Source organism: Neltuma alba, unplaced genomic scaffold (assembly GCF_004799145.2).
Source record: "Neltuma alba isolate B1F8T4 unplaced genomic scaffold, ASM479914v2 tig00006194_pilon, whole genome shotgun sequence".
Taxonomy (NCBI): Eukaryota; Viridiplantae; Streptophyta; class Magnoliopsida; order Fabales; family Fabaceae; genus Neltuma; species Neltuma alba.
Window position 1 is genome coordinate 74,250 of NW_021634383.1, and position 13,106 is coordinate 87,355.

General features: G+C 32.3%; 1 protein-coding gene and 1 pseudogene across 1 annotated transcript; one reads left to right on the forward strand and one right to left on the reverse strand.

Annotated features, from left to right (window-relative positions):
* Window positions 1-7,300: 7,300 nt before the first annotated feature.
* On the forward strand, window positions 7,301-12,112 carry LOC114749847 (oxidation resistance protein 1-like). The gene is made up of 8 exons (XM_028938391.1): window positions 7,301-7,616; window positions 8,095-8,620; window positions 8,745-8,817; window positions 10,171-10,248; window positions 10,342-10,405; window positions 11,330-11,417; window positions 11,509-11,593; window positions 11,811-12,112. The coding sequence occupies exons 1-8, from the start codon at window positions 7,499-7,501 to the stop codon at window positions 11,895-11,897; spliced, it is 1,119 nt and encodes a 372-aa protein (XP_028794224.1). The 5' UTR covers window positions 7,301-7,498; the 3' UTR covers window positions 11,898-12,112.
* On the reverse strand, window positions 12,095-12,927 carry LOC114749848 (asparagine synthetase [glutamine-hydrolyzing] 2-like; annotated as a pseudogene).
* Between the last annotated feature and the right edge of the window lie 179 nt (window positions 12,928-13,106).

Consider the following 13,106-nt stretch of genomic DNA (forward strand, 5'->3'; position numbering starts at 1 on the left):
TTCTTCGATCCCTCAATAAACACTCCTCATTTTCTTTGTTCCCTCTGGTCATCATCTTCTTCTACATTCATTGTTATTCCTCGTCTTCTCATTCAAATTGGGTAGCCTCCAAGAAATCTAAGAAAATGGTGAGAAATCTGAGCTGCTATATTTTTATTCTATTAGGTGGTTGGCTTGATGTTGTAATATAACGACTCCTCTCGCAAGGATCACGTGATTGATGAATTATTCTGATTGAAATGGAACCATATTTTTCTGACTTTAAATTTGATAGCGTGATTGATTCTAACAGGAACAATTACAAAGTGATACTCAATTCGCTGACCTCTGTTTCGTGGTACCAAAACAGAGTAATTATGTTGTTGAACTCAAGTCTTTAGATATAACTTTTCTTTCTTCCTATCAGCTATGATGCTGCTTACACATTTGAACTTCTTTTCAACAGTATTGACAATGGCAATCTGTAATGATGTTTTCAATAAATAAATTGGTCGAGTCTTGAACATAATACTAGCACTTCTTAATCATCTTCGCTCTATGAAAGTTGCAGCAATAGGGATTGTCAAGCTTAATCAAAAGAAAACACCCAAACCAAGCCAAACCCCTCATAGCCAACACCTTCACGATGCTTCAAAGAAATGGTGTTATGGTTTCAGCAAACTCCTTCCCTGTAACCTTGTTTCAAGGGAAAATTTCAGTTAAGAACCACATAAGACAATTTATATCAATCAGGATTAAAATTTTCTGAAATTTCATTGCAGGATCAAAGAACTAAATTGAAATTAAAATTTAGAATGAGATTACAAAATGCCCCTCCCTTTTTATTTTATTAAAAAATAAATATTAACCGGAGATACTATTCTGGCCACTGGAGGTCGAAGGTTCGGCCATCGGTGGCCGGAACAGTAGCTCCGGTGGTAAGAATTTTTTTTTGTTTAAAACAAGATGGCAAAAGGAGGGTTTGAACCCATAACCCCTTAGTATACCAAAAAGTTTACAACCACCAAGCCAAGCTACCCATTTAAACATAAAATGCAAATAAAAGTATATATAACAAAACAAACGCAACGGTTTGAGTATAAGTGAACAAGTGAAATTAGACGATTTACAAGTGGAATTCAGCAATTTACAACAAAAATTAGGCAATCTACAAATAACATCATAAAAGTCATAATCTTAAATGTAAGTGTTTAAGTGTAAATGAGCAAGTAAAATTTGAAGATTTACAACAAAAGTTTATGAATTTACAACCCAAATTTGGAAAACACAAGAGAATGCACAACTTAAAATGTAACTGTTTGAGTGTAAGTGAACAAGTGAAATTTGACGATTTACAAGTGGAATTCAGCAATTTACAGTAAAAATTAGACAATTTACAAATAACATAATTGAAGTCATAACCCCAAATACAAGTGTTTAAGTGCAAATGAGCAAGTGAAATTTAAAGATTTACTACAAAAGTTTATGGATTTACAACCCAAATTTGGCAAACACAAAAGAATTCACGACCCAAAATGTAAGTGTTTGAGTGTAAATAAACAAGTGAAATTTGACGATTTACAAGTGGAATTCAGCAATTTACAACAAAAATTAGGCAATTTACAAATAACATAATCGAAGTCATAACCCCAAATGCAAGTGTTTAAATACAAATGAGCAAGTGAAATTTGAAGATTTACAACAAAAGTTTATGGATTTGCAAGTGAAATTCGACAATTTACAATAAAAATTAGAAAATTCACAAATAACATAATAGAACTCACAATCCTAAATATAAGTGTTTAAGTGTAAATGAGCAAATAAAATTTGAAGATTTACAACAAAAGTTTATAGATTTGCAAAAGAATTTCACTTGTTCATTTGTATTTAAACACTTGCATTTGAGGTTATGATTTCGATTATGTTATTTGTAAATTGCCTAATTTTTGTTGTAAACTTCTGAATTCCACTTGTAAATCGTCGAATTTCACTTGTTTATTTACACTCAAACACTTACATTTTGGATTGTGAATTCTCTTGTGTTTGCCAAATTTGGGTTGTAAATCCATAGACTTTTGTTGTAAATCTTCAAATTTCACTTGCTCATTTGCACTTAAACACTTGCATTTGGGATTATGACTTCTATTATGTTATTTTTAGATTACCTAATTTTTGTTGTAAATTGCTGAATTTCACTTGTAAATCGTCTAATTTCACTTGTTCACTTACACTCAAATAGTTGCGTTTGTTTTGTTATATGTATTTTTATTTGCATCTTATGTTTGAATGGGTTGCATGGCTTGGTAGTTGTAAATTTTTTGGTGTGCCAAGGGGTCATGGGTTCAAACTCTCTCTTGGCCACTTTGTTTTTAAACAAAAAAATTCCGGCCACCGAAGGCCGGCTGGAGCTATTGTTCTGGCCACCAGTGGCTAGACTCCCGGCGGCGGCCACCTGAGCGCCGGTGGTTGGACCTCCGACCTCTGGTGGCCAGAATAGTATCTTCAATTAATATTTATTTTTTAATAAAATAAAAAGGAAGGGGTATTATTGTAATCTCACTCTAAATTTTAATTTCAATTTGGTCCCTTGGTCCTGCAGTAAAATTTCATAAAGTTTTGGTCCTTGATTGATATAAATTGTCTTCTGTGGTCCTTAACTAAAATTTTCCCTTGTTTCAATTACTTTTTTTAATTAAAAAAAATTGACAACTTGAAGACTTCCATCATGTCAGCTGGGAAATGTTGGTTATGTAGGTGCCGTTAGACACGTCAGCAAATTTAACAGCGTTAGTGCCAGCTATCAGTCCTCAAAACAATACTATCTTTTGTTCTTAACGTAAAAACTGTTTAACTAATTTGAGTATAAGATAGTAAAGATTGTGAAGTTATTTCTAAAGATTGTTTTTAGTTTTGTATATTATTGTCTTTTATAGAATACCTTTATTATCATGTGTATTAATTATAACTATCATTTGATGAAATTTTTAACATATACAATTATTATAAAAATTATTTTAAAAAATATGAATAAATTTGAAAAACAAAGTGAATTAGAATCTTATATTTAAGACCAAATTAAAATTTAAATTAACTATTATATTAAGAATCAGAGGTAGTATTTGAAAGTGGAGAGAGTAACGGTGCAGACAGAAACACTTTTAGGGAGTTGCTTCAAAAATATTAAACATCAGATACTAGAACCAAAACTACCTAAAACTATAAGGACTAGAGGTTCCATTTTCCCTTATTTCATTTTGAAGCCCCAAAATACAAATACAAGTACCGCGAGCTATGCGGATAAGGTCGTAAATATCCAATCACAGTTTAAAAATGACACTGCTTTTTTTTTTCCCCCTTTTCTTTTTTTTTTTTTTCTTTTTAAAAAGCAAACACTTCAAAGTGATACATGCTTCAAAACAGAACTTGGAATTATTTTAAGGTCGTAAATATCTTTGCATTGTAGATTATGGATTCATCCAACATCTCTTTAATTTTCTTGGGTTAATGTGTTTTAATTAAAACTATTATTCTGGTTAGGTACTGAAGATTTGTGAGAGCTCTTATTGAAACAGACTGTGTAGAGGCGTTTTGGTGTTGCAGGAAAAAAAAAATTTCACTGAAAACGCTGAATGGAGAGGTATAGATGGGAATTGCAATCTGTTAGCTGTGAGTAAAGAGCTTGATGCTAATCTGACAAGAAGAAAGAACAAGGTTGTTGTAAAGTGTAGGCAAGGAGTGTGCGTGCCCTATTGGGTGGGTAACTTCATCAACACCCTTTTTGGCTAAGATTCTAGCTAATGATATGAAGAACTGGAAGCCTGAGGAAGTTGCTTCTGATTTTGCTGAAAAGGGAAGAAGCTCAAATGTGGAAGAAGGACGAATTCGAAGTGGAATTGGCTGAGGGTGTTTGGTTGCTGATTTCAAATTGTACCACCTCTAGTCTTTAGATAACTAATTTGATAATATTAAAAAAATTAATTAAATTAGTTATTTGTAATAAATAAATTTTTTAAAATACTTTTGTTAATCGTATGCATTTGAGTTATCCCGTGATTATAAAAACTCCTTAACATATCCAAACATAATTTGAAGGGTAAAATGAATAAATATTAAAAATAAGGTGGATTGAGATATTATATTTAAAATCAAATTTAATATCTAACTAGCTCTTAATAGGAACCAGGAAATACCAATGAATATACTCCTCCGGTCCTAATTATAAGACCCAATTGACTTATTTGAGGAGATTAAGGAAGTAAGTTAAGTTGGTTATTTATAATAAATAAGTGTTGTGATTCCTAAAATATCCTTGCTAATTAAGTATATTGGCTAAAACTATCATTATTAGAAGGATTATCTTGGAAAAAAATGCATAAATATAATAGAAAAAATGGATTGGGTCTTATAATTAGGACTAAATAAAAAGTTAAATTGGGTCTTATAATAAGGACCGGAGGAGTAGCTTAGTTTGTTCGGCTTATATAGTTATAGTTATAATCCGTATAATTTGTTTCAGTTTTTTTTTAACAGATAAATAGTTGGTTATTTTTTTCTCGACTGCTATAGGTATAGTTTTGTTTTTCTGGTTTAGCTGCGTGTTAGATTGTGCGTGTAAGCTTTTTGAGTGGCTTTTTTTTTTTTTTTTTGCCCCCTCGTTTTGGATAACGGTGTTTGTATTGTGGTTTTTTGAGATTAATAAAGCTGACTTCTTTTTTGGTCTGTTTGTGAGGGAGTTTAGGCATCCTAGACTTGCCATTGGATGGGAAAATGTGCTATCCATAAAATTGTAGTGTTTGGGTTATTTTGAATTTGATATAAAAAGTTACAATAAGCTATAAACAGAAATTTAAGACTTGTTTGGATCAAAATTGTAAAAGTAATTTCACGCAAGTCGAGAGAAAACTCCTCTCACATATTTATCTCGTATTTTGTAAATCAAGTTTGAAAAGTTACTTATAAGCCATTCCGTAAATTTAGGTCTCGTTTAGATTGCCGTTGCAGAAGGTAAAAGCACATGAGGAAGCGTAAAACTGAGATTTGTGACTTATTGTGGCTCAGAAGATTGTTTGGATGTGATTTCTTTTCTAACTGATTTATGAGAAAAAGTAACTTTTCTAACTGACTTATCCAACGCAATCTGGATCAACTTTTCTAACTGACTTATGGAAAAATTGTGCAAAACTTATGATCTAATTAGTTATGTGATTTCATTTACTTTAATTAGAGACCAAATAAATTTTAATTTATATTCATATTTGTCTATTATGTATATTTAATTAATTATCTACAATGTGTTTTCAAATTTTTCTCCGTAACAAATATTTTTATTTTATAATTTCACAAATAAACTATTTATATTTTATCATAATAATTTTACGTATTTTTTTAAACTATTATCACATTAAAAATATAAAATTTCAAATACTACTATTCAATAAAATCCATATCCTTTTCAGTCATTTTATAACTAAACTAACTTTTCTATTAATCATCTAAACAACTTGTAACTTTTTTAACTGACTTTTTATAAGCACCTATCTAAACATAAATCGTATTACACTAACTGATTTTCACTCTAACTTCAGTTATAAAGTCAATTAGACTAGAAGTCAATTTTTACCCAACGTTAATCCAAATATATCCTTAGTGTTTATGACTTATGACTTTTGGCTTTTGAAACATGGAGAAAGAAGTTAAAAAAAAAAAAGGAGCTAAATCCTACTTTTAAGAAATTTACTACTTCTTCCTATTTTTATTATAAGTCTTAAATACTCCTCTTGTCCTATTTATAGGGCACTGAGAGAATTTTTTTATATAGATGTATAATTTTATCTTTCATTTATTATTGTGTTGATTTTGTTTATATAAAGTATAATGTATATTAAATAGGGATAAAGTTAGAAAGTTGTTGAATTTTAAATGAGAATTAAGGAAGTTTAAGATTTTTCTTGGTTTGTGTGAAACATATTAGAAGTGACTTATAAATAAGATAAAAGGAGTAACTTTTTTTTGACCAGCCTCAAATAACTAATTTATGATAACCAAAAATTATTTAAAATTAGCTGAAAGTAATAATGAAGTTAGAAATATATTTTTATTTACAAATATATCCTTGTAATTAATAAGAAAAAATTTAAAAAATGTATAGAAAAGTATAATAAGAGAGAGTACAGCAAAGATAATAAATAATTATGCCCAAGATTTGAAAAAAAAATCCACATGAAACATTAATACAAATCTAAGTTGAAATATATAAAATACATTACGCTCCTCCTCAAATTTGAAACTTATAAATAAGATCAGTGAAAGCTTATAAATAATTTAAAATTATATATTGCTCTTTCGTTCTTAAATATAAAACTCATTTTGTAGTGTAATTTACATTACAAAATGAGTCTTATATTTAGAATAGAAGGAACATGTAAATTGATAATTTTTTATTTTTCATTATTTAATAAAAGTTATATTCATTTTGATAATTTTACTAATTAAAATTGCTTATTCAATTATAATCTAAACAACTTACTCTTATAAACCAATTTATTTATAAAAGTCAATCTAAACGAAAAGGGAGAATTAAAATGAGGTCCCAAGCAAGAAAAACAATTAAAAAAATAAGTTCCAGAGGTTGTCATTCTCATTATAGGATTTGTCGTTATAAATTGTTGATATTGTTATTGAAATCTTTTGGTAATTATTTCTCTTTTGTGGGATTTGATTGTAATTCCTCCAAACATAAATCACACTATCTCAATTTTTTTTAAAAGTTAAATTGAAAATAAACTACTTTTTTTGCTATAAATCCAAATAAGCCTTTATTTATACTTTATACTTTTTTTTCTAATTAAAGTGTCACGAGTTATAACTAGTTCTTATTGTTAAAATTTTTATATTTTTTTGAGCATGGTTAAAATTTTTATATTATATGTTACTATCTCCAGTTCTAATTATAAAATCCTATTTGTAATTTATAAACGGAGTCTTATAATTAGGACGGGGTAATAATTTATTACATAATAAAATGGAATGCAATTTTTAACGTTTACTGCCTTTACATTATTTAGTGTTTGATATATTTCATTTCCCCATTGTATTTATTACTTTTTGAAACATAAATGCAATGTTTTCTAGAAATTATTTTGCAAAGTTTCTTGAAGCTTTTCTTTACAATAAAAAATATCGAATAATTGGCCTTAATTTTTTTTTTTACGAAAATTCTGAGTTCACTGGGCGAATCAGACAACCCACTTAATCCGGCTGACAAACCGAACCGACTATTCGCAGCTGCAAGTCCTGATCGAAGCTGGGGACCGGGTCACAACTTCAACAATCCTCTCTCTCACATAGGCGAAGTAGATAGTACAAAGAATGGTAAGCGGGGGAGACATTTCTAATTTGTCATCAAATGCATCAAGGCAGCAGAAATGGAAGATAAAAACATAAGAATTTTTGTCCAAAGACGGTGTGCTTGCGATAGAAGATTCTGAGTAGAAACTCATAGCATCTTCTGTATGTAGAAATGGGACGAAAGCAATCTCTGCGAAGCAAAACAGCTCACTTTGTATCGGATCTCACCACTGTCCTACTCAATCCGATCTCTGACAAACCCTCTAAAGCCCCTCCTCCTCCTTCTGTAAGTTCTTGCGTTCCATTTTCTCTCTAATTCTTATCCCATTTATTTTGAAGAATCTCCTTGTTTCTTCCCCGATCAATTCATTAGTCTTTTATCCAAATTAGTCATTTTCTACGACCTTTTTGCATAGTGTAATTTCCTCACTCCTTTCTGTTTCATTTGATCTTTTTGTTACATGTTTGTGATTATGGAAATTTAGATGGCGTATACGGCCTATATTGGTAATGGAAGTTGCTTTTCCTTGGCTTTCGTCTTTTCCGCCTTACCCTATATTGAGTTATAGATAAGGCATATCGATTCCGTTTGTCAATTAGCCCTTTAATTAGCTTTGTACATCTTGCAATACAATTTTTTCTATAGGCTGTATCCTTACTTTTCTCTTTCTTCAAGTATGTATTTTTTAGTTGTATCCGGAAGGTTAATTCTAAACTGTAATTAAGAAGTATCTCCTGCTAAAATTCGTCTGGCTATTTTTTCCTTAGGAAGGAGGGATATATCAAATGTGTCTGATTCGGAGTCAACTAATCGAGATGGTGGCGAGAAATTAACTGATGGGCCTGATACTTCATCCTTCTCTGCATTCCTCTACTCGTTCTTGTCTTCTTCAGATTCTAGAGATAATGTAAACCCAGATGGGCAAAATGACACTAGAAGTCGAACTGATATGCCGCCATCAGACTCAGCTATGAAGGAAAATACTGGAAAGAGAAGTTTGTTTTCCAGGGGTAAGCAATCTGTTGGTAGAGCTATCAACCAAGCTGCAAGAATCACAGGATTCCGCTCTCAAGAGCGGAAGGATGAGACTGAAATGAAATTGGATGATGGGCATGGTTCCGGATTATCTGGTGTTGAGATGAGGCATATTAAGCCTGAGGAGGAACATACATCTTTGATTGATCTACCAGAAGCTTCTGAACCTTCAGCGCTCCTTTCAGAGAAAATGAGAAATATTCTTTATGCTTCTCTTCCTGCTCTTATTCATGGGAGGAAATGGATGCTACTATACAGGTATATAAGGATGCAAAATTTATTTGGCGCATATGAAACTCTTTCTATGCTTAATTTCAGCAACCTTTATATCAAAAAGTAATGTTTACGAAGCCTTTTTATCACCGTTCGTCATTTCCTGCAGTACACAGAGGCATGGGATGTCGCTTTTGACACTGTACAGGAGAAGCATGCTTTGGCCTGGCTTAAGTTTGCTGGTACGGTTTAGTTGCCCTTGAGGCTTGAGCAATATAAACCCTGAGTACTAGTTAATTTTGCTTAACTTTAGAAATGAAACACACGTTCTGAGTGGACAGTGCGATATTTACTTAGACTGGGTTATATCCACTAATTGAGCATCAAACAGAAGTCCTGCATCGTAGTCAATTCTTGCCTCATATGCAAATGTTATTTGTTGGAATTATTTAAACATTTGAACTGTCATTCACTACCATACCTTCACGCCAGCATCCATTAGTTGCAGATTTGATTCGAGGACAAGCTTGGTTTTAGAAGCGTTGCCTGTTGAGATTCTTGCAGGACATGCTAACTTAGCAGTTTCTGTTTGCCAAAAATGAATTAATTTAATATTTAATTAATAAAAAATATTAATTAATTAAATTAATATTGAAAAAAATTAAGAATATCAATAAGAAATAAAAAAAAGAAATCACAAAAATGGAAAATCAAAATAATAATAAAAATCGAATACGAATAATAGAATAAAATACAATAAATATTAGAATAAAATAGAAGAATATATAGAATAAATAAAAAAAATCAAATTAATTACGAATAAAATGATGAATCAAATAAGAAAAAGTAGACTTAGAAGTTTCTGATTACTTAAATAGAGTTCTCTTTCTTGACAATGGGTGACAAATATAAATGTGTAATATTTTTGTACCATAATTATTTTGATATTTTATTTTTACAGTTGATGGGCTAATTAATGGATAAAATGATGAGTTCCTGTTTTGAGGCTTTCTTTACTGTGGTCATTGTGGAACAGGAATATACTATGTAATCTCTGTTCACTTAAGTAGAGTTCTCTTACTTCACAGCTTAAGTGATAAATATAAAGAAGTCATGATATTTGATGTCATAATTATCTTGATATCTGATTTTTTGCTTTTGATAATATCTCATGTTGTTTTATGTTGATTTTATCATATACCACAATTTATATGTCATTTCCCATTCTTGATCTTGATCACTTCGGGTGGATATTTATCTGAGTTGAACCTTACATTGTTACCAACTATTCCAACAGTCACGTTTCATTGTTGTTTAGCTGTCACTGAATAGTTTGTGAACATGGTTATGAGTAGTATGCGGTAGTTTATCGTATTTGTTAACTTCCTGTGCTTGTAAGCTCTCTGGTGTAAATGTCCGTACTGTAATTTAAAGTCATTCTACCTTTTGTAATTTGACCTGTGAAATGCAGTGTTTGGTACAGATTAATACACTATTTGTTATTTTGTATGTCAACTAAGATATTGCATTGTACCGCCCTTTAAATTGTAAGGATAAGTTCTTCACTTGCGTTAAGATTATCTTACTGTCTCCAGGTTGTTGGAGATCGTAAAGGTGCAGTTTTTGGTGGCTTGGTTGAAGCACCACTTAAGCCATCAAACAAAAAATATCAGGTCATTATCTGACTGTTTAGCCTACTGACTATGTTATACTGTTGTATAGTATTATCATTTGTTTTATATTGCTAAGATTAGATTTTGTAACAGGGAACAAGTAATACTTTTGTCTTCACAAACGCCTCTGGCCATCCTACTATATATCGCCCAACAGGTATTGACTTCCTGATTTATAAAATGATAGGCTCCCCCCCCCCGGGGCAGCATATGATTATACTCTTTCACGAGCAAATAAAACCAGAGATTAATTTGGTCTCAGAATCTTGGTGCACTTCGGTAGTTGTTCTACCTCGAGATTAGACTGAGGTATTATAAAACATATACTATTTGGTCTCGTGTGTGTTGAGTTCTTTTTCTCTTTTGGTATTGGGTAAGTTGATGTTTGACCAGAGTTCGGGCTGGATTTTGGTAAAATTCAATTTTTGATGGTTGGAGTTTGGGACTTATCAGTGGTATGATTGAGATTTGAGATTAAAGAGGGCTGTTTTCTAACTAAAGTATTGACAATATATGGACAAATAGATTGAGTTGAAACATTTTCTATTAGAATATAAATATTACTATGTAGCAAAAAAAAAAAAAAAAATAAATGTTACTATTTTTGGTCCTAAATATAAAAATCTACTCTGTAGTGTAATTTGCACTACAAAGTGAATCTTATATTTAGGACGGACGTAGTATTTTTTTAATAAATTTCAGGGCAAGGTGAGGCAGGTAGGAAATAATAGGACGTACCAGCAAGTGTGACCAGTTTAGTCTATTTTTATGTTGGCTGGTTTTAAGGGTTGATCAGACTGCCCTGGTGCCTTGACAAATTTATGGGTTTTTTAGGTTGGATCAGCTGTTTTTCTTTTTTGTTTTTTGTTTTCCTTTTTGGAGACATTGAGTTTGGAGAAATGGAACCAATTTCCATAAAATGCAATAAATGTGACACTACTGCATTATAAACAACCACAGACACCTGTATACAAGCTTAGCTATGCCCTGGTTTGGGACTCCTAAGTTGCTATGGACTAACTATGTTCTGTTTTTCTTGGCCACAAACTAGCTATGCTCAGAGTAACCTCAATTTTTTCAGGGATAAACCGCTATTTCACACTATGCTCCTCTGACTTTCTAGCCCTTGGCGGGGGAGGTCATTTTGCCCTCTATTTGGATGGTGATCTGTAAGAATTCTGGCCTGACATTATGAAATTTTTTAGTTTCGTCAAATTTTTTACCGTACACACTCTTTAATTTCTCTTACATCTACTTCAGATTGAACGGGTCGAGCTCAGTCTCTGAAACTTATGGCAATCCTTGCCTTGCTCATTCTCAGGACTTTGAAGTTAAGGAAGTAGAGGTAGAGGCACTTAAAAAATCTCTCTCTCTCTCTCTCTCACACACACACACACACAGTCGCACTTTGTTTTCTTTGGGGTTATATCAAGGTCTAAATCATTGACCACTATCCACTCATCTTTCTATCTTTATTATCTGAGATCATGTCAAGTAGAGGCACACTTCAATTAAACATTTGCTCAAATAGAATATTATTGAGTACTTCTTCATCCATGCAGCTGTGGGGCTTTGTATATGGTTCCAAGTATGAAGAAGTTTTAGCATTGAGCAGAGCCGAGGCACCTGGAATCTGTCGATGGTGTTAACCTAGATATACATCTGAGCCAACATTTAATGCCTTGCAGCTTCTGTATATATATCATGCTGATTCAGAATCCTGACAATCTATACGTTGTAAGGGAGGCTATTTTGACAGATAACAGGACAAATTTTATCACCCAACTACGTTATCAATACAGCATTGTATAATGTGTAAATATGTACTCAAGCTGTAAATATAAGATTACTTCGTAGGACTGAATTTCCGTATTTATTATACGCCAGTGGATGGTCGGTTCATTAGATTGAGGAAAAACAACCACCAACACAAGTGGGACCACATTACAGAGATGCTTCAGAGAAATAAACTTTATGCCTATTACAAAGTAGAGTTCTCAAATGTAATTTAGAAACAACACGTCTCCTCTACTTTCATTAACCAATAAATATACAGAACTCAACGTCCACTAAAAGCAGTTTAGTGGGCGCCATTGATCGGTTTGGCAACTTTTGCTTCCTCGTATGCTGCCTCATGAACGCCAAGTGCAGCCCGACCAGAAGGGTCAGGATTTTTTGACCACGCTGCGTCCATTCCACAGCTTTTGCGGTACTGCATGCCACACTAGGGCCTCCGGGAACTGTTGACCTAGCAGCATTCTGTTTCAATGGTTGAACACGATGATGAGGTAATGTTTGGACAGAGTATAAATTTTGTAAGCAATGGCACTTTGGGTAAATCTACCCAAAAAAAAAAAAATCATGTCCACCTTAGGGAAGAACTTCTCAAAAATGTTCTGTAGAAGTATGCTTCTTTCGTGGTAGGAGTGTTTTCTGGATAAATAAAACTTGCATTCATTAACATTGCATCTGTGACCTGATCAATTATGAAAAGAGAACAAAGGTTTAGAATTAAATAGCCAAGAAAGTTTTACTAACGAGCAGCAAATCAGAAAATGAACCTCAAGAAAGTTTCCTAAGCCAAACACATACTAGGTTGTTGGCATGCTCCTTCAAGCCATCAATCCAGCTGTACCCAACACCGTCACTGAACTGTTCCTTCTGCCTATACAATATGTGCTGAAATGACCACAACAGGGGGGGGGGGGATCAGAAATTCAAGACGAAGATACACAAGTCCATATAACACAGAGGCAAAGACTTTTAAATAAAATGAAACACTTTAACAGCTAACACCACGAGTTTTAAGTAGACAAGCAAAATAATTAGCATGCAGCAGCGATGGATACTAACCTTAG